At 43.5% G+C, this 25,609-nt stretch overlaps 1 protein-coding gene across 3 annotated transcripts; it reads left to right on the forward strand.

Annotated features, from left to right (window-relative positions):
• The first annotated feature begins 1,513 nt into the window (after positions 1–1,513).
• LOC310682131 (solute carrier family 2, facilitated glucose transporter member 5-like) lies at positions 1,514–24,296 on the forward strand. 3 transcript variants are annotated; one of them, XM_083450556.1, is made up of 13 exons: positions 1,515–1,974; positions 2,452–2,891; positions 4,555–4,650; positions 6,244–6,398; positions 7,969–8,093; positions 9,263–9,415; positions 9,510–9,635; positions 10,990–11,177; positions 14,884–14,994; positions 18,302–18,403; positions 21,954–22,029; positions 22,896–23,023; positions 24,037–24,296. In XM_083450556.1, the coding sequence occupies exons 1-13, from the start codon at positions 1,821–1,823 to the stop codon at positions 24,208–24,210; spliced, it is 2,028 nt and encodes a 675-aa protein (XP_083306682.1). In that variant the 5' UTR covers positions 1,515–1,820; the 3' UTR covers positions 24,211–24,296. The 3 variants fall into 3 exon arrangements, with proteins under 3 accessions (XP_083306683.1, XP_083306682.1, XP_083306684.1); XM_083450558.1 differs by having other exon boundaries at positions 1,534–1,658; XM_083450557.1 differs by lacking the exon at positions 18,302–18,403 and having other exon boundaries at positions 1,514–1,974.
• The last annotated feature ends 1,313 nt before the right edge of the window (positions 24,297–25,609 follow it).

The raw sequence follows: 25,609 nt of genomic DNA on the forward strand, positions 1-25,609 counted from the left end.
TGGATCCAGAAGCACACCCAGTCAAACTGCTCCTTCGGGGGGGGGGGGGTCCAACCCCATCCAGGGTAGGCAACTGATCAATTTCTCAGACCTGAGACCTACTCACCCACAATGCCTCTGCCTTGCCAGGATTCCAGTTCAATTTGTTTTTCTTCCTCCATCCCATTGCTGCACCCAAGCACTGCCCGAGGTATTGCATGGCCTCTCCTCATTCCGTCATGGAGAAACAGAGCTGTGTGTCATCTGCATGCAGACAGCACCTTGCCTGCAAACTCCTAATGACTGCTCCCAGCGGCTTCATATATAAATTAAATAGCATTGGTGATAACCTTGCCACCAAAGGACTGAAAGGCAACTTTTCAATCCTACTGTCTGGACTTGGTCCCAAATGTAGGATTGGAACAGTGTCTCCAATTCTCATTCACCTGAGGTGAATGGTATCCAAAGCCAACGAAAGATCTAGAAAGAGCCACATGTTTCACTCACCCATCTATCTCCTGATAGAGGCCATTTATCAGGGCAACCAAGGACTATTCAGTCCTGAACCCATGTCTGAACCTAAATGGAAATGGGCCTACATATTATTTAAACCGATTGTGATCTGGGCTCAGAGCTGGGAATGGGATTAAGTCTGTCTTGGTTGCCCTGGTGAATGACCTTTGCAGAGAGTGGGACAAGGGGAGTGTGTCCCTTGTTCTATTTCTTGATCTCTCACCAGTTTTTTACACCATTGACCATTATATATTCCTCGACTATGTAGGGGGTGGGTGGGGATCAGGGAGCAATGTTCTGCAGTGATTCTAGAAGGTAGTATTGCATGACTTCTTGGCTTGCTGGTTCTTGAACTATGGGGTGCTGTGGGGAACTATTTTGTCTCAGATGCTATCATATATCTGTATGAAGCCATTGTGAGTTTTGGAGTAAGGTGTCTTCAGCATACTGATGATACCCAAGTTTCTCAATAACATCTGAATTAGGAATAACCGGGAAGACCCTGGTCTGTACTGTGGGTGCAGTGGTGGTCTGGATGAACGGATAAATAGGGTCTGGCAAGACAGAAGCTGTGCGGGTGAGTTGTTCCAGGATCTAGAAAGACAGTAAGTTGCCTGCCCTGGATGGGGTTGAGGTTTTCCTAGAGGAGCAGATACTTAACTTTTGGGTGTTCTTGGGTCCAGCTCTGTCACTGGAGGTGAAGATGCCCTCAGTAGCCAGGGGTGCCTTTTACTAATTACAGGACATTTAAAGCACGTAACTTGATATTGTTTTGTTTGTAAGGATATATTCATGTATTCAAAAATTGAAATATTAATTATTCTTTTTAAACGCACACAAACACACAAACCATATTGGCTTTTAAATCAGTGAAGGGGAAACTATTGTAGAGTAAACCATTGTAATATATGCGAGTGGTTCAAAGAGCCTTCAACAATTGGGGGCTGGAATATGGAACATGGAGCATGGAATATGGAACATTGTCTGGCATGACAACTGAAGCAGTCTAAAAACAGCTGTTTTGAAATGTGAAATGCTGGAAGCTAAATGAAACACAGCATTTGCCTAAAACATTTTCAAATGTTTCCTGGGGATTATATTGGAGTCCAAATGACGACCCTGCAAGAAAGGTCAATGTTGTTATCCTCACATTGCAGAAGGAAGAAGTAAGGCTGCGAAAGAATGTGGTCACACTATGGATATTCTGTGCAGCGGACTTCTCTATTCAGTCAGCTCGCCACAAGGTTATTCTAGTTCCATCATGCCAGCAACCAACCCATATTAAATTGCTGTGACAATGTGATTCTAAACCAGACTTGTAAGCAGGGATGATCTCAGAACCCAATTGTCAACAGCTTCCTGGAACCTTCTGGTCTCCTTCCTCTGATTGGCTCTCACAACACAGAGTTCTGAGAGCTTTACTTCAGAATAAAAGAAGGCTTGACTCAATACTCTACTCCTCGCCAGTAAGAGAAAGCTACAGTAAGTCCATGTGTTCTTTGCCTGTTCATCCTCTCCATTCATGTCCTGCATAAGATGAGGAGGCTGCCTACAGTTAGATTCCATATCTATCCCGTTCAGTGGTTATTTAAATGGTGTCACAATCTAGGAGTCCAAGGTGAAGATGGAATTCCATCAAAGAAAAGGAAGGAAGTATCCAGCTTCTGCTTGATCATTTTCCATATTTGGACTTCAGCTAACCTAATCTAGCACAAAAATTAGCTACCGCCTCACGCCAACAGATGACATAATCACTCCTGCTCTGAACACAAATCCTTGAATTCCAATGCCCTGTGCCTCCGCCCCCCCCCCCACAATCCAGGTGATCTCTGTAGGATAAAATCCCAGGCATGACTGTTAGACATACTAACTAAATGGAAGAGCCTCAAAACTTATGGATCTGGATATGTGAAACAGATGGTAGGTCCAAATGAAAAGAACTCTCTTACTTCTTGACAGGTGAGCCTTCTTTCTGGGCTCCTACACAAGAAACTATGGATGAAATAGAGGAGGTAGACAATGAAACAATCAACACCCAGATGAGTTCGGAGAAAATAACCAACATCCGGGTGAGTTCAGAGGAAACAACCAACACCCGGGTGAGTTCAGAGGAAACAACCAACATCCGGGTGCGTTCAGAGGAAACAACCAACATCCGGGTGTGTTCAGAGGAAGCAACCAACACCCGGGTGAGATCGGCGGGAACAATCAACACCTGGGTGAGTTTGGAGGGAACAACCAACACCCGGGTGAGATCGGAGGATACAACCAACACCCGGGTGAGTTCGGAGGAAACAACCAATACCCGGGTGAGTTCAGAGGGAACAACCAACACCTGGGTGAGTTCAGAGGGAACAACCAACACCCAGGTGAGTTTGGAGGAAACACCCAAGACACAGGTGAGTCCTATCAATCCAAGCTGATGTGTAAATGTTTTCCAGATTCTTATAGGTAGAACAACTCATAATACATTTGGTTTGAATTAGGCATTCTTAGGGTAGTCCCAATGTAGAAAGGAAAGATATTATGGGTTGTTCTAAATCTATATGATTAATATGTTAGTTTGGTATAATAAAAACAATTGATAAAATAATTTAGCATACCAGCTGGGTTTGAAGCCCGTTAAACTTAGTTACATGACCTTGTTCCCTAGCACAAAATACTGTTTTAAAGGCACATTCTCCATCTGCCAGATTTAGGCAGCTGCATGCTTCATCTGCATAAGATTATTCCCTAAATGTTGCCCAGTTTAGATCTGAATCTTGTCCTTATTCGCATTGTATTTATGAATATTTCCAGGAATGAGGTTGTCCAGATTTAGTAAAATCCTGTGATGGATAAATTTATTTCTTGGGAGGATTAAGTTCAAAACTGAACCTCCCCCCACCCCTTGAGAAGTTTCAGTGTGATGGGCCAAAACTGGTAAGATGGCAGCTGGGTTTGGGGGGAAGTTCCAGGGCCCCTGGGAATTTACAACCCTCATTTCAATGCTGGTACTGAAGTCATTAATGACACCCATCCATTTCTAATCAGTGATATCTTGCAGCTGGGGCCTGTGACGGGTCTTCATCTCCTGACTGGACTATAAGATTCCAGTTTCCCGACTCTTGGATTGGTTGTGGAATGAAATGGGTACCAGAAATTAATTGTTAATATGCTAATTATGACTTGGTTTACTTCCAACAAGGCACCAGAAACAATGTGCTCTCTGTATTAAGATGGAGAAGGAATATGTGGCAGGAGTAGTTAGAAGTACATCCATCACAGCTGCAGCAGGGAGTGCTAGTGTGCTTTGCCCACTAGCTGGATGAGGAAGTGGTGGGAGCCAACCACCCAAGATACCCTCCAGGGAGGGCACAGAAGAAGACAACTTAGATCCCGGATCCTGGTGGTGTGACACTGAAGAGCAGTCTGCAGAAGGGATGAGCTAGGAGGTGTTAGAAGCAGGAGGTTTGAGTGATCAAAGGGGGGTCAGGACAGGAGAAGGAGGCCCTTCCGGGACAGGGGGAGAGGCTGAGAGTCACAGTGTGTGAGCAGACTCGGACAGAGAGGAGTCAGAGGTTGACCCTGCTACACAGCATCAGGACAGTCCCAGTCCTGCTGGCTCTCCTCCCACTCTGACACCCCTCTCAAGGAAAGTCCTGCACATTGCTGAGCAGCAGGCCAGACAGGCCCAAAGGAGGAACTCAGCCTCTCTACATAGCCTCTGTCTGCTTGGAAGGGATCCAGACTGATAGGCTAGAGGGGGATGGGCAGAGCCAGTGGTCAGTTTCAGCTATGTCTTTGCTGGATTAAGGCAAACCAGAGGACTCTGCTGTGTGCCTTCTGTGTGTGTGCCTGCCCTGTGATTGACCTGGCTCCCTGACAGCTCCTTGACACCCTGTCACCCTGCTTTCCATGCACTGAGCGTGGACATCAGAAAAGAAGCACATACACTGTCAGGAAACTGAACTGCACAGATAGTTCACACATGATCTGGTGGAACATCAACACATGAGCAGCTGTTCTCATGTATCTGACCTTGTGCAGTTTCATCACAGTACCTGCTTATCCTTCCTGCAGGAGTCGTCAAAGTTGCTTATTTGGGTCTCAGTTGCTTCCTGCCTCCTATCACAGTGTGATGGTTACAACATGTGGCTACTCTACTCTCCAACTGTGGTAAGATGGTGCTGCAGTGTAGCTGGGTTATTAAAGCAGCAGTTATTATAGGGCTTTTGTACTGTTGAGGGCCACATTCCACCTAGGGTAATTTGAGGGGGGGGGCACATACTGGCAGTAGGGATGGAAGGATCTGCCTGTTTTGGTTCTCTCGGTTTCTCACACACCCCAGTCTTAAATTTGGTCCCCCACATTTCTGTAGCAAGATGCTTATTTTCTGTTTAAAAATCTTCATGAATTTCCAGGCTGGTCATCTGTGCCTTTTTAGGGTCAGATAAGCGTGGAATGCAATGATTCGGTGTTTACACAGTGTAGCATAAGATTTGCAAAATGCAGAAACACAAGAATCAAATTATTCATTGGCACATTGATATATAATCCTATATAGACTTCTGCAATTACTATTGGAAAAATGCATGGAACATCTAAGGCAAGAATCTAATGTCAAAATTTCCATATCAGTCGTGACCTTCCTGGGCACGCATGTGGCATGTGAACATGCACACACATGGATGCACAGTAAGAACACACAGCATCTCTTCCACTTCACCCCATTTCCTTTCTAACTCCTCCACCATAATGTAACAACAACAACTTTATCATTTATACCCCACCCATCTTGCTGGGTTGTAAACACCACTTAATTTGTTTCTGTTGCAGCTGATCCATAATTCATAAACTACACCCATTTTGAGTCTTAGCATTTTTTAAAAAAATTCTTAAGTTTTGCAAAAGGGGGTTGTTATGTTATTAATTCAAGTTGCTTCACAAGCAGGTACCCCAAATATGCCTGAATTATTGAGAAGCTTGATAAATGACAGAATGACATAAAGGTGGGGACACCTTTTGTGATTTCTCGGACATCGCATATGCTCACCTTGTGCAAGAAACTAACTTTTTCACTGGGAATGAGGCAGAGTCATTCCTCATCCCGACACTCCCACTGTCCATCCAGCCTTGGCTGCAGCTCCCTGCCAAAAATTTGCTGTTTTGTCTGTTTTTTAAACATAGGACAAAAGTCTTAAAGGATCTACACTGTCTCCCAGTACGTTTCCGAGCACAATTCAAAGTGTTGGTGCTGACCTTTAAAGCCTTCAGGGGCCTTGGCTGTGTATACCTGAAGGAGCGTCTCCACCTCCATCACTCAGCTTTGAGGGCCTTCTGGCAGTTCCCTCACTGCAAGAAGTGAAGCTACAGGGAACCAGGCTGAGGGCCTTCTTGGCAGAGGCGCCCTTCCTGTGGAATGCCCTCCCATCAGATGACAAGGACTATACAACTTTTAGAAGACATCTGAAGGCAGCCCTGTATCAGGAAGTTTTTAGTGTTTGATGTCTTACTGTACTTTAGTTTGTTGGATGCTGCCTAGAGTGGCTGGGGTAACCCAGTCAGATGGGCAGCATATTGATGATGATGATAATGATGATGGAAGCTTCCTCATAGTGAGTCAGGCCATTGGTACATCTAGCTCAACAGTGTTCACACTAACTAGTCATGACTCTCCAGGGTTTCAGCCAGGTCTCAGCCTCTCAGCTTTTGCTGCCATACACTCTGCAGAAAGGTCCTAATGCTGAATGTTATGTGCTTCTCTCCTAGTTCCTGCATGACTTGTATAACACAACTTTGTTGGAAGAGCTTAGAAATAGAGTAGATTCTAAGCTGGTCCTGGCCACTATCCCTGTGGCTTTATTTCCATTCGGAGCTATCTGTGGGTCCTTTCCTGTTGCTTGGCTGATGGATAGATTTGGCAGGTATAGATATAACCCTTTAAGTGGTGAACTTCATTTCCTAGCATGCTGAGGGGATGCGGGAATGGGTGGTTGCTGCTGACGTACATTCCCCAGTAGCATCTAATAAAAGATAAAATGCCATCAACTTTGTTAGTTCCATTCCACCTGCCCAAGGCATTCGACCAAATGGAATGGGATTTCAAAGAAAGGCAAAGGGGATTATGTCAGATAATTTTCATATTTCACTAAACATTTCAGGGAGTGTTGTATCGCAGGGAGGAACAGAGTCCTGGAATCTTATCTGATCACTTTTAGCTAGCTAATTGAACTTTGTTTTAGGGTGGTGGGAACATTATAATCCTATAGACACAAAATTAGTTGAAAGCACATTGGTAGGTTTATCTTTCACTACGCTAACACTACAGACAGAACAATATTTAAGTATTCTTCTTATTAAAAGGAAGTAGATTGCACACAATTTGGATAACTGAGATTTCGGAAGGGGTAAACATTTCATCCTGGATTTGCATATCTTAAGAGTCACCTTTAGGGTAGTTACCCAATCTAAATTCTTTAACCAGATCCCCACTAAAAGAACAACATCCATTGAATTTCCTGTATTGTGCATTTGTTCAGTTTGTTTCTAGGCTTTTGCTGTGTTATTCGATATTAGGGGTATAGCCTGCTTTTGACTGGTTAGCTTCACAATATAATTTAATTTATCCAAGCACTTTTAAAACTGTTCTGTATAGGTAAAATTTCTTCACCCAAGCCTCTTTAGATTCAAATATAAATGTTTTAAAAAGTTTTTGCTAGCAGCCAAAATTTAGGGTGATATAGCCATGGGAAGAACTTGGAAAAGCTACAACTTAGGCAATGTAACAACTTAGGCAGACAAGTATTTTTTACAGAAACATTTTTCTCAGTATGGCAAGATCAAAGGAAGTCAACCTTTCAAAATCACTTTTCATTATTATTATTTTTAACCAGTGGGACAAAGCTGTCCAGAGATTATAGGAGCCCTGCTAGAAATAGTTTCTTCAGGCTCATGGTTCCCCAAACTTCCAAATATTGGAAGCTTTTATATCTGTGTGGGACTCTTAAGTACCATTGGAATTAGAGTCTGAATCTTGGGTGGGATGTTGAAAACCCTTAAAGTTGATTTTGATTAATTTATTTTAGCCCTGCTATGTCTATTCAGTTCCTGGTGTAAATAAGGTGGTGTGTCTAAAGTATCTGCTAGCATCAGGACCATGTTGTAATCAGCATTTAAATTAGCCAGATGTTCCTTACTTTTTATTATGATGCTTTTAATATTTGGGTAGTTTCTAAGAACCTCCTCTAATGGTTCCAGGTCCAATACAAAAATAAGGAAAACCCTGTTTAACCATGCTTGAGATGTTTCGTGAGTCCCAGTCATTTACTCTCAAAATATCAGTAGAGTTCTCCCGATTTGAGAAATGGAATGAGTGATGTGACATCCCAGTCCAAACAGTTGAAGTAGGAAGCACCATAACTCCCCCCCCCCCTCTTTTGATAGCACCTTATAGTCATTGGCATCTCCTCCCTCAACCCCGCCTGTTTTTTTCAGGAAAGGTGCTTTGATGATAGCTGACATTTTGTACATTATTTGTTCTGTACTATTGGGTCTCTCACACTTGATAAGAACCTATGGATACAGCCTCTTTATCAATTTCTGCTTTGGATTATGTTCAGGTAAGTTGGAGTCCTGAATTTATTGGCTTGCCATTTTGCAAAAAGAAATCATCCTGAAATGCACAAGATTCATCTGAGCTGATTTCAGGGACCGACTGCATGATGGGGAGGGGGACACCAGCCAGGGAACCCCCAAGGGAAACCTCAGAGGAGGAAGTCTCAGAACCTGGGGATTGGTGGTGGGACAACGAGGAGAGGTCAGAGGGAGAAGAGTGGGAGGAGTTGTTGGATGCTGTAGGGGCAACAGGATTTAGTGAGCAGGGAGAGCCTGTGACAAGGAGCAATTCAGACTCAGATGCTGAAGCAGAGAGTGGGCAAGAGGCTGCAGAAGAATCCTAGTAGTCTTCCTATCTTAATGTGACAAACTCACCTCTCCCTTAGTCTCCAAGGACATGAAGAACAATGTGTGGGGTGGATTAGATTAGAGATTAGATCCCAAAGATCTGGGATGTGGTAATTATACTAATCTACTCCAGTGGGAGGCAAATATTGTTGATTTATATTTTCCACCCTCCCATGCCAACGTATTCAATAGTAAACGATGTTGAGAATCACAGTCAAAATATCATTTGTGGAGTGTCAGGTTGGCTATTTTTCTTCTAACTTTTCTCTAGCCATCACAATTAGTTTAAATGAACATATTTAATTCCAGTTCTGGAAGATGAACAATCTCTGGCTTTGGCAAGAAGCTAGGGAAGAAATCTATTAAGAGGCAGTGGCTGAGAAGACCTCTCTGCAAGCCTTTGTGGGGCTCAGTTTGGTTTAAGTTACAACTGGGCAACATCTTGGTGTCTATGGCGTCAAGCACTCTGGCTTTTGGCAACCAGCCAGGGGAGAAATCTCCAAAGTTAAGAAGTAGTCACTGAGAACACCTCTTTCTTTAACTTTGTGGGGCCTGAAATGGTGGGGAGCTACAACTGGGCAACAGCTCTGTAACTATGATGTCAAATATCATCTCTCCATGTAACTTGATCCAGTAACCTCTCATGCAAATTGTGAAGGACAGCATGCCATTTTGCAGAAGTCTGTGGGGGACCTCTTAAATTCATAAGGAGTTAACTGCATGACTCATTGTGGTCTTCTGTACCACGCAGAGTTCTCTATATATGTTTCTGTACACCGTGTCACAAGCTCATTGTAAATTATATTTTGATTTATCACCTAACCAGGAATAACCTTCTGTGTTGTCTCCATATATCTTGGGGAAATCTCCCCTATACACCTGAGGGGACGCATAATGATGATGCACAGTCTGTTTTCTTCTTTTGGTGTTCTGTTGGCTCAGATACTTTCTCTCCCAGAAATTATTGGGACCCGAAAAGGTAATTCAGAGAAATTCATCCTTTGACTTACAGCTTTTCAGAAGTTCCACTTCAGTGTTTTCACGTTATAAGTCACTCTTATTTTCTTTCACAGGTTTACCAATTCTGACAAGCATTTCTGTGGTCATGCCATTGCTTCAGGTCTTTCTACTGCCCTTACTTCCTGAAAGTCCTAGGTATCTCTTCATTCAGAAGGAGGATGAAAACAATGCAATAAAAGGTACTGGGACCTCTAGGTATGGGCACCATAAAGAGCTGTGATATCCCTTCAGGCTGAAGAGACCTCAGGCACCTTTGGCCTGTTGCATAATTCAATCTAGGATTATCAGATCATTTATGTTGATAATCCTCTCATTAATAGAGGGTCATCAACAGCCTTTCATAACAATGCACATACAACTGATATATAAATGTACTTTCCTTTCACACAACTATTTAGGGTATAATAATAATAATAATAATAATAATAATAATAATAATAATAATTTATTATGTATACCCCAACCATCTGTCTGTCAAACATTAAAAGCTTCCCTAAACAGGGCCACCTTCAGTTGTCTTTTAAAAGTAAACTAGTTGTTTATTGCCTTGACATCTGATGGGAGGGCATTCCACAGGGCGGGTGCCACTACCGAGAAGGCCCTCTGCTGGGTTCCCTGTAACTTGGCTTCTCGCAGCGAGGGAACCACCAGAAGGCCCTTGGAGCTGGACCTCAGTGTCCGGGCAGAACAATAGGGGTGAAGATGCTTCTTCAGGTATACTGGACTGAGTCAATGGTCATTCAATGGCTACTTGCAGTGATGGCAGTAGTGTCAGAGTCAGTATACCTCTGAATAAAAGTTGCTATCATGAGTGGAAGAATGTGGCTTCAAGCTACAAGAAATGAAATTCCGAATTAAACGTTTGGAAAAACTTTCTGACAGCAAGAGCTGTTCGGCAGTGGAACAGACTCCCACAAGAGGTTGTGGGCTCTCCTGCCTTGGAGGTTTTTAAGCAGAGGCTGGATGGCCATCGGTCATGGATGCTATAAACATGATGATCCAGCTGGAGTGATTCAGTGCACTATGTTTAGGCTCTGAAATAGAAAATAGTCTGCTTGTTTTTTTAATCAAGTTTTCAAAATTGCATAGGGATGTGTTCTGGGGTAAGGGGAGTAGGGGCATGGTCGTCGTGTTGATTGTCTCCAGTAATGTAAAAGGAAGCAGCTAATATCCTTTGTGGCATGTATGGAAGTATGAAAAACAAGAGGAATTCTAGGAACAATGAAATTAACAAAAAAATACTACACACATGATGTTGTGTAATAGTTGCAACAATTACAAATACAGAAAGTATCCCAATACAATTTCCTCAAATACCACAATTTTTTATTAAGAGATTCCCAAGATTGCTTCTTTATGGTTCTGAATTACTCCCAAGCGTTCCAGGGAGATTAAACCCTCCAGATTTCCCCTTTCCAACATCCTTTCAATCAATCTGCTTATTTATTTATTTATTTATTTATTTATTTATTTATTTATTTTAGAAGTCACCCCTTTCAAAGTCTAATCCTCTCTGCCTCTGTTCACACCCAGTACTGAAGAAGCTGCGAGACACTAGCGACGTGGAAGATGAGATAGAAGAGCTCCAGCTGGAGGACATAATTGAGAAAGACGAAAAGAACATGGATTCACTTAAGCTAATGATGACCCCAAGCCTAAAATGGCATGTCATCCGCATCTTCGTCTTGATGGGTGGAGAGCAGCTTGATGGCCTCAATGCAGTAAGGAAAGCAATATCCCAAGTTGTTAGGAGGTTCAACCATGTAAAATGAGAATGTATTTCACAAAAAGGTTCAGAAGCACCAATTGTCACTGCTTGTCTCTGGGAATGGCCCATGTTGATGCACTCGGGGCTGCTCTGTTTTCTAGATTCTATTCCAGGGATCAAGACTATCTAACCACCCTTAAGGAGAGGCCTGTGGCACACCTTGTGTTGGTGAATCCCAGTTTCAATCAACTCTAGACAGCATTGCCATACCCTGACAACACTCAAGGTTTCCATCTTCACCCTAGTGGATGTCAGGGACTGACTGGATGAGGAGGAGTGGTGGAAACCACCTGACCAGGAGCCCCCCCAGGGAAAATGCAGATGAAGAGGATTTAGATCTGGGATCCTGGTGGTGAACAAATGGGCACACCTTAGGGGAGGGGAAGAGCTGGGGAGTACTGGAGACTGGGAGCTTGGAGGAGGAGGAGGAGGAGGAGGAGGAAGAAACAGGCAAGTGCCGCAGCACAGAGCTAAGACAGGAATCAGACTTAGCAGTTTCATCACAGAGCCACCCTGACAGATTTTCTGCTGACAGCCTGTGTGCCCCTACTCCCAGAACAATGCATCTATTGCATGTTACTGAGCACAGAGCCAGGCGGAAACAGAGAGGGTCCCTTGGGGCTCACCGTAGACAGAGGGAGGGGCCTGACACAGAGGGATAGGGAGTGAAGTGGGAGATACAAGCCAGTCTGATCAACTGCTTCAACTAGACAGTAGCGATCTCAGAAGTCTCCATGTGTTCTCTGTTCTGCTTCCTTAATTTTAAAAAAACAAACTGTAAGTGAGCTGGGTGTCACTGTCTTTCTCTGCTCTGTGAATGACCTGACAGTGTATCTACTGGGAAGATGGCATTGGCTAGGATAGAGGCAGTCTGTGGTCTTTCAGATTTCAGTGGCACCCTGTGCAAGGTCAAAATTCACCACCACTCCCCACCTCTTGTTTTCCATTCTGTGAATGCACTACTTCATAGTAATGCCCTCCTCAGCTCAGCACCCGGTGTGGAGGAACTCTGCCTCTGCCTAAAAGTGTATAGATTTCACAGGTACAGAACACTAAAGACATCAGGCTAATGTAGAATGAGGCATCACACAGTTAGACAGATTGGAATGATTCCTTTAAGTTTCTGAAATGTTAATGGTCTGACATCTAATGTGAAATAACATGATTCCCACGTATCAGATTAACGTATGGATTGGAATGCAATGATCTTTCAGGTTCTGCACTTGTTGAAATTTTGCAATATGTTTCTCAGCTCAGAAAAATGTACCAGGTGTTTAAATATGCATCGAAAAAGGAATATTTTTGCAGAAATGTCTGGTTTCCAAATTAATGCAGAAATAGTACAGAACAGATTTGTTAATGAGCACACGTGAAGTTAAAATGGATGGGAAATGAACTGATATGTCCATTATTTGACACAACATCACCATGTCTTGCATTTTCCTGTTTCAATTCATTTTCTCAGCATGAAGAGGGGGAAATCAACATGATTATGTTACAAAATTATAAAATTATGGAATTGTGGAGTTGGATGAGGTTCCAAAGGTCATCATCCCCCTGCAATGCTAGAGTCATGGCTAAAGAGTCCCTGACAAATGACTACCCAATTCCTGCTTTAAAAGTTCCAGTGAAGGGAACTACCACCTTCAGAAATACTGTTCCACTGTCAAACAGCTCTTACCATCAGAACGTTCTTCCTAAGAATAAAATAATAGAACTGTAGAGTTGTTAGGGTTCCAGAGTTATTTAGTCCAACACACTGCAATCTCAATGAAAGAATCCATGACAGATGGCATACATGTTTAATCAAAATCCCCCTTTTATCTTCAAATATCTAAAGGGCTGTCACATCTAAGGTGGAGCAAGCTTGTTTCCCGCTACTCCAGAGGGTAATACAAATAACCCATGTTAATAGCTGCTTATCTCAGGGCTCCAAGGGGTGGGTGTTTGCTGTCTGGCGTAGCCATGCCACCAACACCAGGGGCGGCGGGGGCGGTGACATGGTTTGTGCAGCCAGAAGGGGGTCAATTAAGCTTCACGTCCAGTTGTGTGAATATGAAGTGACAGGGCCCCAGGCCAAGGGCCAGTCAGGAGGGTCCAGAAGCCTTGGGCATGTGTGGAGTGATGCCTGGGCTCTGGTATTTTTACCCCAATACTCCCAACCTGCCTTCCACGCTCCAAGTCCTGGATTTCTTCACAAGTGCACATATCCTTTACATATAATGCTACTTCTCGTTCCTTCCTGTTTGATTAGTTCATACCCCTCAATTACTATATTCCAACCATGAGTCTCATCCCATTAGGTTTCAGAAATGCCTATTATATTATATTTGCCCTACTATTTTAAGAGCTCAAGTTCATATTGTTTCTTTCCCGTGCTCTGTGAATTAGTATAAAGAAAACTTAATCTACAAATAATTCTTTCCAGCTGCTTCCTTCTGCTTCCTGTGTATTAGCAGAGGCTCCAGTTCGCTGTACATCAATGTCATGTAACAATCTTTGAGAATTCTTGGACAGCAGATTAGGTACTTGCAAACTGCAAGTGGACAAACATTGTACCCGTCTTCAAAAAGGGGAAAAAATAAGATTCAGGTAACTACTGACTAGTCAGCTTGAGGTTGATACCAGGAAAGGCCCTAGAACATTTAATTAAATGGTCAGTGTGTGAATACTTAGAAATGGGTGCTGTGATGACTAAGACCTAGCCTAGGTTTCTAGGCTAGGTTTCTAAAAAAAAAATAAAAAATGAAGAAGGCATGCTGGACAATCTCAATACCTTATACAGAGATAGTTGCAAACTTGGTGGATCAGTGGAGAGCTGGGGACATAGTATATCTTGATTTCAGTATGGCTTTGGATAGAGTCCCCCGTGATATTCTTGTGGAGAAGCTGGTAAAATGTGGGCTGGATGAGGTCACTTTTAGGTGAACTTGTAGCTGCTTGACTGACTAATCCCAAAGAGTGCTCACCCATGGTTTCTCAACATCCTGGAAAATAGTGACAAGTAAGAGCTGTTTCTGATGGTAAGAGCTGTTGACAGTGGAATGGGCTCTCTTGGAAGATGGTGGACTCTCTTTCCTTGGAGGTTTTTAAACAGAGGTTGGATGGCCACCTGTTAAGAATGCTTTAGCTAAGACTCCTATATTGCAGGTCGTTGGGCTACATGACCCTGGAAGTTCTTTCCAACTCTACAGTTCTATGATTCTGTGTCATATATTCGTTTTACTCTGCTTTTTGGGCAATGATGCAGTTCAGGGGATACCTCGTTAACATCATCACTTTAGACTTAGATTTTGCAAAGGAGGAAAACCAAGTCAGAAGTCTCTTCTCTTTGGTCCCTTCCAACGCTACAGTTTTATGATTTGATGTTGAATTATTTTCCATCTTTGTCAGTCACTAAAATTAAGTCAAGCATGGCAGGCATATGAGGAAAATGACAACTCTGAAGCACAAGACTTGCTACTTAAAGTGCCGAGTCAATTATACAGAGGAACCTAAATTAAAGGACTTCTAGGTTAAGAGCAGCTGACATCCAGAAAAGAACAACAGCAACTAAAATAACCAGAAAACAAACTCTAGGATTTCTCAGAATCCCAGGTCACCATCATTGTGCTTCTTCCCCTCACCTAACACTTTTTATTGTGATGGTCTGATTTCAGGCATACTATTATCAAGAGAGAATCATCTCACCTACAAAGACAGATATTGCGGAAATACATCTACTTTTGATAATCGGAAGCACTGTTTATTCCTGTGCAATTGCGTTATCGGTAAGTTTCCTCTACCTTTCCTCTCACTTTCTAAGTCTTGAAAATCACTCTTCTTCAATAGACTGATCCTCACTGCAACATTCTATATCTTTTCTGCCATATTATTTTCTGTGCAGCAGCTCTCCCACTCTCCCAAAAACATGGGAATTGTAGTTTTATGGGGTTTTCTAACTATTCTTTCTAAGACAGGCATGTCCAAAGTCCATTTCAGGGGTCTAATCTGGCCCGCCGGTCAGTTTAATCTGGCCCCTGTGGCAGTTTATTTCCTGGGGTAAAATCCTAAAGAAAGGTCAACAACTTTGGTTGGCCCTTTGGTCGTCCCTTATGCATGTTCACTTCATCAAATCTGGCCCTCTTTGAAAAAAGTTTGGACACCCCAGTTCTAAGAGAAGCCCTTAGATTTAAACAGATTGCATGGCTCTATGCTTTACTTAGAACTGTCCCAAGGGTTTTTAAAAAAATACTTTGCATGTGTGTGTGTTAGAAGAAGCAAGAGCTCCTGTCTTTATGTACAGTGGTGCCCATCAAGACGAATGCCTCGCAAGACGGAAAACCCGCAAGACGAAAGGGTTTTCCGTTTGCAGAGGCGCTTCGCAAGACGAATTTCCCTATGGGCTTGCTTCTCAAGACGAAAATTGACGAAATTTTTTGAGGGGGTTTTCCGCTCCAAAACCCCTTTTTCTGAAGCGCTGAGCTGCTAAAAGCATTTTAGCAGCAAAACCACTAATCCCTTAAGCCTTAAAAAGCCGTTTTTAGCCCTTAAACTGCCAATAGCGCTAATAGCGCTACTCCGCTAATGGGCTTGCTTCGCAAGACGAAAAAACCGCAAGATGAAAAGACTCACGGAACGGATTCTTTTCGTCTTGCGAGGCACCACTGTACTTTATTCTGCTGCATTAACTATTTCATCAATGTACTCTAAGGGGAATTGCCTTTTTTAGCCTAAATGGCCTACTGTATGGAGAAGATATAATAATAATAATAATAATAATAATAATAATAATAATAGTTTTTATTTATACCCCGCCCTCCCCAGCCAAGGCCGGGCTCAGGGAGGCTAACAAGCAATAATAAAAACAAGTTGAATGAATACAACTTAAAAACAAGATTAAAATACAACATTAAAATATTGAAACATTAAAATATTAAAATGCAGCCTCATCACAGGAGGAGAAAGGAAAAAGGAAAAAGAAAGAGGGGGAGGGAATCAAATTGGCTCCAAGCCAAAGGCCAAGTGGAATAACTCTGTCCTACAGGCCCTGCGGAAAGAAATCAGATCCTGCAGGGCCCTGGTCCCATGAGGCAGAGCGTTCCACCAGGCCGGAGCCAGTGTTGAAAAGGCCCTGGGTCTGGTTGAAGCTAATCTAACTTCCTTAGGGCCTGGGACCACTAGGGTGTTGCTATTTGAGGCTCTCCATGGGGCATACCGGGAGAGGCGGTCCCGTAGGTACGAGGGTCCTAGGCTGTGAAGGGCTTTAAAGGTCAAAAACTTTTTTGGTTTTGATATATCACCCCTATCTTACTATCATAGAACTACAATTCCTAAAAGTCCTCTGGAAAAGGGAATTAATATTAGACCAGTTTAAGTCTGTGATACAGATGTATCCATGTGGCTACAACCCAATACCTCTGGAGTAGCCAACAAGCTGCTCTCTAGATGCTGTTGGAATACAAAAAGTGCTTTATTTCTATGAAAAAGGTGCCGGTACACACCATGCCCCCTATCTCCCCCACCTCCACCCGGCTGCCATTTGCATGCCCACCTGCTTGCTCCCCCCCCTTTGCCTGAAACTGCTTCTGCCACCGCCACCACTTCCTGCAGTGGCGGGCACAGCCTCCCAGAGGCACTTTGCCCTCCTACTTCACCGCTTCCCACAGTGGCACTTTGGCGCGACCACTTTTACGATCATCAAAGCGTACCTGGCAATCATAAAAATGTGTCGCCAAAGCGCCTCTGCTATGGTGAGACCTTCTTACGATTGCCAGGCACCTTCCTCGAAGGCGATTTGGCAACTATTCAACTTTAGTCAGGCCACACCTGGAACACTGTGTCCAGTTCCGGGCATCACAATTTAAGAAAGATGTTGACGAGCTGGAATGTGTGCAGAGGAGGGTAACTAGGATGGTCAAGGGTCCAGAAGCCAAGCCTTGTGAGGAACGGTTGAAGGAGCTGGGTATGTATAGCCTGGAAAAGAGGAGCCTGAAGGGAGCTTTGATAGCCATCTTCAAGTATCAGAAGGATGGAGCAAACTTGTTTCCACCTGCTTTGGAAGGTAGGACTCAAACCAATGTCTTAAAGTTGCAGGAAAGGAGATTCCAACCAGACAAATGATTATTTCCCCCCCTGACACTAAGAGCTGTTCGATAGTGGAACAGTCTCCCTCAGGATGTTGTGGACTCTCCTTCCTTGGAGGTTTTTAAGAAGAGGTTGGCTGGTCACCTGTCAAGGAAGTTTTAGCTGAGATTCCTGCATTGCAGGGGGTTGGACTGGATGACCTTGGGGTTCCTTCCAACTCGTAGATTCTGTGATTCTATGATTCTAACTGTAAAAGGGTCTCACATCGGGAAGTGGTGGCAGCAGGATGGTGGGGGAAGAGGTGGTACATACAGCCTCAAAAAAAGCCCTGAAGACAACTTACACCATTCCTTACTATTGGCCCCGATAGCTAGGGTCAATGGGAGTTGTAATCTCACTACACATGAAAGGTATTTTGTTGGCCAAACATGCTACATATGCTTACCTGGGATCAGAAGGGCTTATCTCTGAGTGGATATGTAGAGGATTGCATTGTAAGTCTTAGCTTCAGGTCCTTTTTCATTTAAGAGCCTTGACCCCCGACTGTGGTTGTCTAGACACAAATTCAGTATGCCACGCTTCAAAATCTGCTGTTCATGTATGCATTCATTCTCAATGAAGGGTGTGAATAAGCCCCAAGTAACTCTGTCTTTAAAAAAATAGCAACTGTTTACTGTTTTGCCCTATGCTGCCTCTGCTTTGATTTGTAATTCAGGTTCTGGGCAAAACTGTCCAAAACAAAGCTCATTACCCATTTGCTATAACAGGGGAAAAAAATAAAAATAAAAAAATCAGATGCCAATTTTCCTCTTTTGACCAAAATTATGAAAATTTATGGAACAGGAGCCCCTCCAGAGTGAATGAAGCCTGTTTTTCGACTGCAGCTCCCATCATCACTAGCTAGCAGGACCAGTGGTCCCAAACCAGCTGGAGGCCCTAGTTTGGGAAACACTGTTTAAATGTACTGTTGTAACGCCTAGGGTCCCTCTTTCTTGTCTCTATATTCTCTAGATGTATCTGGCTGATTCTAAGGGGCACAAGTTTCTGCTTCTCATTGGCTCTGGGATCTGCATCGTGACCTGTATCATGTTAACCATGTCACTGGATTTAATGGTTTGTAGTTGGTAGATTTCGAGCTGAGAATCATTAAATAGTTTGTCGTTTGGCCCTCCATCTTTAATCTGTATCATGCAAAAGCTCCAAAGCCAATGTTTAAGTTGGCTGTAGATGTGACAGGACATTTCTTTAAGAAAAATAAAACCAAGGCATACGAACGGAGGCATGGACATGCTTCTGATTGGTACATCTGTAGAAGGAGACTTGAGAAAAAAGTTGCATTGGATTTTTAACCTTCAGCTGAATTTTGTACGAAGTCTTTAAGTGAATGAATAAGAACATAGTTTCCCATTGACAGATGTTTCCTGTGAAAGTTACACAAATGTTAGATTCAGAGGCAAGAGAGGCCTCCTTCATTCTATGGGTCAACAGTCAGTGTGGTGTAGTGGTTAAGAGCGGTAGACTCGTAATCTGGGGAACCGGGTTCGCGTCTCCGCTTCTCCACATGCAGCTGCTGGGTGACCTTGGGCCAGTCACACTTCTTTGAAGTCTCTCAGCCCCACTCACCTCACAGAGTGTTTGTTGTCGGGGAGGAAGGGAAAGGAGAATGTTAGCCGCTTTGAGACTCCTTCGGGTAGTAATAAAGCGGGATATCAAATCCAACAGTTCTATGGAACAAACAGTGGTAACTGGAAATATGGGAGCTTACCTCACAAATGTCCCGTTTCGAACGAGACATCCCAGATTGACTCTAGTTTCACTAGAACGTGGGACCCAAAGAGAGGTTTTTTTGGTCCCACACTGTGGTGCGAGTCAGTTGACTCACAGCAGAGTGTGGGACAAAAGAACAGAACGGCCGATGTACTTATGGAAGCTGGTGCCACACTTCTGGGATTTAACCCAACAGGGACCCAAAGAGTGCAAAACCAAAAGGGACATATCTTTTGGTTGCACATTCTTTTGTTTCCACACCTTCACTGGCTGTCCCCCACCAACCCCCCCGGCACTGCTGGTATGCAAGCAGGCAGCAGGTGGCACGATGGTGGGGGTCTGTATGTGTCCCAAATTGCCCTCCCAAAATGTGTGGGGGGGTGGAAAGTAGTATGTGTGACAGCCGTTTAGCATGGCCAATGGTTAGGAATGTTGCGTGGCAAGGTCCTGAACCCTCCCTGATTGTAGAATAAAGACACTTGACACCAGAATTTAGGGTAATGGGCTGAAAAAAGCCACAACTTTATTGTTACAGAATGTGAGTGGTATTGGCTTACGCATTGGAACCAATGACTATATCTGACTCCTGCCCACCTGCAGGGAGTCTAATAAGGGTTAACTACCGATAGGGGGAGCCCTGTTAATAATAATAATTTATTATTTGTACCCCGCCCATCTGGCTGGGTTTCCCCAGCCACTCTGGGCGGCTTCCAACAAAGATGAAAAATACACTAAAATGTCACATATTAAAAACTTCCCTGAACAGGGCTGCCTTCAGATGTCTTCTGAATGTCAGGTAGTTGTTTATCGCTTTGACATCTGATGGGAGGGCGTTCCACAGGGTGGGCACCACTACCGAGAAGGCCCTCTGCCTGGTTCCCTGTAACTTGGCCTCTCGAAGTGAGGGAACCACCAGAAGGCCCTCAGAGCTGGACCTCAGTGTCCGGGCAGAATGATGGGGTTGGAGACGCTCCTTCAGATATACTGGACCGAGGCCATTTAGGGCTTTAAAGGTCAGCACCAACACTTTGAATTGTGCTCGGAAACGTACTGGGAGCCAATGTAGGTCTTTCAAGACCGGTGTTATATGGTCTCGGCGGCCGCTCCCAGTCACCCAGTCTAGCTGCCGCATTCTGTTGATGCACATCAACTAGGAATTTCCCCAGGGTCACTGATAGGGGTAGTGCTATCGGACACGCCCCCCCCCCCAGATTCCTTTAATGGAATACCCTTGAAATTCGAGGGGTAGGTGATGGCCGCCACCTCCCAACAAATACTCCAATGCCTTACCACCAAATCTTACAAAATTGTGAGGATTTGCTACGAGGTAGGCGAAAAGCCAAGTGGCTGGTGCCAATTTGCCAAGTGGAAAAAATCCCTACCAGGCCCCTTCAACAGGCAACCAAGTGAGGTCCATAGCAAGGTCAAAGGATAAGGACCTAACCTTAGGGAGGGAGGGAGAACTGCACAAGTGGGAGAAAGGTAAAAGAGAGTGAGAGCCTGGCTGGGGCTTGTTTAAATGGGCTGAGCCAGGCCCCCCTTGGCCGAACGGACTGGCTGATATAAAATGACGCAGCCAGGAGCTCCCTGTGACTCAGAGCTACCTAAGCCCTGTCTTCATGGGTCAGGCTCATGATCTGCTCGCAAAGTCAACTCCCTGCGAGGAGAATCGGCTTTGCAAATTGTGGTCCAACAAAATATGGAGGGCACCACGAGGACTCCACCTGGAAATTTCACTAGCAGCTTGTTCACATTTAAGCTTGATCACACCTACAATCCAAGAATTGCAGAGCTGGAGGGGCCACGAGGGTCATCTTTTCCAACCCCTTGGAATGCAGGAATATTTTGCCCATTGGGGAATCCATGTTTCCTCCGTTAGAATTTAGCCTCCTTAGTATGCACACAGGCAGATTTTCAGCTGGAGCTGAAGACCAAATCGGACTGTTTTCATTTGTACCAGTAGGTGTTGCCTTTTGCCTTGTCCCCCAGCTTCCAGTCTGCAGATTCAAATTTAATTTTTCACAAACAGTGCATGTGTTAAGGAATCAGTTGAGCAGTAGACATGCCTTTTTAAAATAAACTGTGTCCAAAGCACACATCCAGGAATTCCCAAGTCAATATAACCTTTGCTTGGGCACCTTTTGTTTTATTTTCAATCTTGAAATAGGCAAAATAGGCATTTCCCGTTCTAACACAGGAAGATGGTTCTGGTGGAAATCAATAGATTCATATAATTTGAAATCAGCAGGAAAGCATTAATCAGGAAAATCTGGAGAAATACAGTGGTACCTCTGGTTACGAACTTAATTCGTTCCGGAGGTCCGTTCTTAACCTTGAATCTGTTCTTAACCTGAAGTACCACTTTGGCTAATGGGGCCTCCCACTGTTGCCACACCGCCACCGTGCAATTCCTGTTCTCATCCTGAGGTAAAGTTCTTAACCCGAGGTACTACTTCCGGGTTAGCAGAGTCTGTAACCCGAAGTGTTTGTAGCCCGAGGTACCACTGTAATTGTTTTTCTGTATTTAATTGTTGTTGTTGTTTTAAAACATAAGAAGACAAAAATATACTGATGCAGAGATTTTCAAAAATAGGCACTACCCAAAATAAAACTGGCACCATGATGGTGCAAGGTGCATGGGAAGGATAGTAGTCAGAATGGATGCTTCATCTCATAGGTAAAAAGAGAGAGGAAATGTGCCCATTATCTTAAGTTTTTCAAAACTTATTCGATTCACCTTGAATTGGTGGGCGAGGGGGGGGGAATCCAGATGTTCAGGGAGGAAACTCATGGAAAATGAGCTGGTGGACAATCCTACCTTAATTGGAACACAAACATTTCAAATGCACATTAAACTCAGCTGTGGACAATAAACATGACCTGCTTTCTCCAACAGAAATATATCCCACATATGGTGCTTGTAAGAAAAGTTTTGGAAAACATATTCATCTTTGGACATGGTATAGGGTCAGGTAAGTGCTTAGATGATATTATTATTATTATTATTATTATTATTAGTTGTTGTTGTTGTTGTTTAGTCATTTAGTCGTGTCCAACTCTTCGTGACCCCATGGACCAGAGCACGCCAGGCACTCCTGTCTTCCACTGCCTCCTGCAGTTTGGTCAGACTCATGCTGGTAGCTTCGAGAACACTGTCCAGCCATCTCGTCCTCTGCCGTCCCCTTCTCCTTGTGCCGTCCATCTTTCCCAACATCAGGGTCTTTTCCAGGGAGGCTTCTCTTCTCATGAGGTGGCCAAAATTATTATTATTACACCACCCTTCATCCATAGATCTCAAGGTGGCTCACAGCATAAAAATACAAGATAAAAACATAATATGTGCAACATATGTTAAACACATTTAAAAGGCTATAGGATATTAATCAGCCAAAGTCCTCATTGAAGAGGAATTTTTTTTTCCTGGAAACTAGAACTTGGGTGTCATCCTTCAAGAAACATTTCCGCTTTCAGTGTTCCAACATAGGTTACTTATATTTTTAAGTTCAATGTTCAGGAATGCATGGAGGCTCTGAATACTGAATATTACTGCAAAAGCTGAAAAATGCAGGTTATACATAGTTCCATTAACAAGTTGTTTCAAAACCTGTGCAATCCAGGGAAAGCATTTGGTCAGGAGACAAAGTGCTAAGTGACTAACAATACTGTAAAGGCAGATATGGTGCTTGCTGTGCTAGAAGGACAGGTTTGCTTATTTATGGTCATTGCATTGTGTTCTTTAGATGATATGAAAGATATGAATGCAGTAGATAATCTAGTGAGTCAAATAAAATAAAATAAAAGTGGTATTCAATGCCCTAAATCATTTCTGTCTACCAAGGTTCTATTTCATCTGTAATTGTGGTAGAGCTGTTCCTTCAGTCATCCCGGGCCTCAGCATTTGCGATTGCAGGATTTGTGCATTGGCTCAGTAGGTTTCTTATAGAATTCATATTCTTTTACATTGAGGTGAGTCATTTTGAATTTCCGTTTGGTCGTAAGTGCGGTAAAAAAAGCTCAGCCCCTTATCGCACCATTATTGTTTCCCCAAACCTACAAATGAAGCCATACCCTTGAAGTTATTTATTTGCCATTATTTCTACCCTTCCCCCAATCCAGCCAGTGTGTTTTGTTAAAGTTGAATCTTAAATCATCTCAGGAATCTGCATATTTTCCAATCAGGTTCAGTGCAGTGATGGGGAAACTCTGCCCTTCCAGATGTTGCTGGACTGCACCTCCCAACATCCCTGGGTACACCATCCTGAGATCATCATCATCATCATCATCCCCTGCCCATCTGACTGGGTTGCCCCAGCCACTCTGGGTGGCTGGTATATTAATTGAATTAATAATAATATCCATGCGAACACCAGCACCTTCCGCTCTGCCACGAATTGTTTAGTCATAGGAAAGAGATATATTCTGCTGGAAGTGGCACAGAGTGGCTGGGGAAACCCAGATGGGTGGTGTATAAATAATAAAATTATTTATTTAAGGAGAGCAACTCTGCAGATGCTTCTCTAGAGGAGGACCTGCCTGTAATCTCTGCCTGCATTATTGACCCACACAGTCAAACTCTTTCACGCGCTCTTTCAGTGTCCCGGACAGAGCCCATAGTGCCTCCTAAGACAAGAAAGCCACAGCTGGCTTCTTTGGGTGGAATTGCCGATGGACTTGTAGCAAGCAAGCAGGAAGGAGCTAACCCTGAATGAGCACAATAATGTAGAGAAAAACAGAGATAGGTCAACCAAGGTTAGGTGGGTGGGGAGCTGGTCCAAATTGCACCACTGATCTCAAACTGCCACTTGTGGCAAATTTCTGGAGGTCTGGTCTTGAGCTCCTTGAAGGGTAAACTCCAAAAGAATATGTGTGTGACAAATAAATAACCAAGATTCTGTTTCTTTCTTTCTTTCCTTCCTTCCTTCCTTCCTTCCTTCCTTCCTTCCTTCCTTCCTTCTGCCCCCTTTTTGTTCCATCTCTAGGCAAGTATGGGAGCCTATATCTTCCTTCTCTTCTGGCCTGTCTCTGTAGCTACCTTTTTCGTTATCTTCAGGATTATACCAGAAACAAAAATGAAGGCCTTTGTACAGATCAGGAGATCCATGCTGATCCTGAACCCCAGGAAGAAACATACCAAGAAGAGGAACATCAAGTAAAAACTCAGGAAGCATCCTATGCAGTTTATTTCATTGTTTGTGTATATATTAAATAGCTTTTTTAAATAAATGAAATTATTCAAAGAGCTGTTACTGTTATTTCTCCACTGTCTGAAACTGTAATTATTTTGATAAATAATTATGATAGTAGTCTGTGCTTTATTTAAAGAAAAATTTAGTCAAGGTGGTGGGGGAAATGAGAAGAGAAGACAGTTCTGAGATGCAGGACTCACTGCTTAAAGTGTTTAGACAATTATATAGGTGAAACTAAAGGTAAATATTTTCTAGACTGAGCGCAGCTGACATCCAAGTTTAAGCGCAGAATTTAAAAGCAGAAAGGGAACCGACCAGATTCTTCAAGGGCTCAGAACCCTGCCAGTTCTTCAATTCGTCTAATAATTTTTATTATGTTTGTCTGATTTCAGGCTGCTATTATATGGAGAGACTCTATTGGTTGACAGGGCCGAAACTGGAGATAGTTCAGCTGGGTTTGATAAGCTTTACCATTATTTATGGGACACTGGTGGCGCTGTGGGTTAAACCACAGAGCCTAGGACTTGCTGATCAGAAGGTCGGCAGTTTGAATCCCCATGATGGGGTGAGCTCCTGTTGCTCGGTCCCTGCTCCTGCCAACCTAGCAGTTCGAAAGCATGTCAAAGTGCAAGTAGATAAATAGGTACCGCTCCAGTGGGAAGGTAAACGACATTTCTATGTGCTGCTCTGATTCGCCAGAAGTAGCTTAGTCATGCTGGCCACATGACCCGGAAGCTGTACACTGGCTCCCTCGGCCAATAAAGCAAGATGAGCGCCGCAACCCCAGAGTCAGTCACGACTGGACCTAATGGTCAGGGGTCCCTTTACCTTTACTTTACTATTATTTATTGCTCTACAACTGCATTGGCAGTAAGTCTCCTCCACCTTTTCCTCTTTCACCTCCTAAGTTTTGAAAAATCATTCTCCTTCAAAAGACCAGTCTTTTATAGACCAGTATGTAACCACACACACACACACACACACACACACACACACACAATGTACAATTTAAAACAACAAATAAACAGTGCAATAAAAATTGATGGTTTAAAATGCACAACTCACAAGCCATTACGTTACATATAAGAAAAATAGACATCCAGAAGCAAAGGCCTTACAAAGTGAGGCTGCCTATAACACTGCCTGTTACCTTCTGAAGAACTTTGGAGCATCAGTGTAATGTGAACATTGGGTTAAATTGCACAGCCTTTGAGCTCATTTTTGAGTTAGCACATCTCTTCACACAGCTGGATGTTCTGAGATAAGAGGCCAGGTGCACTGGGTTACCATAGCAACAGAGCAGAGGTCAAGTGTATGACTTTGCCGAGTCAATTCACTCTCCCGTTGGTTCCTTACTTGCCTTTTC

The sequence above is a fragment of the Podarcis tiliguerta genome (assembly GCF_965153285.1).
Source record: "Podarcis tiliguerta genome assembly, chromosome: 7".
Lineage (NCBI taxonomy): Eukaryota > Metazoa > Chordata > Lepidosauria > Squamata > Lacertidae > Podarcis > Podarcis tiliguerta.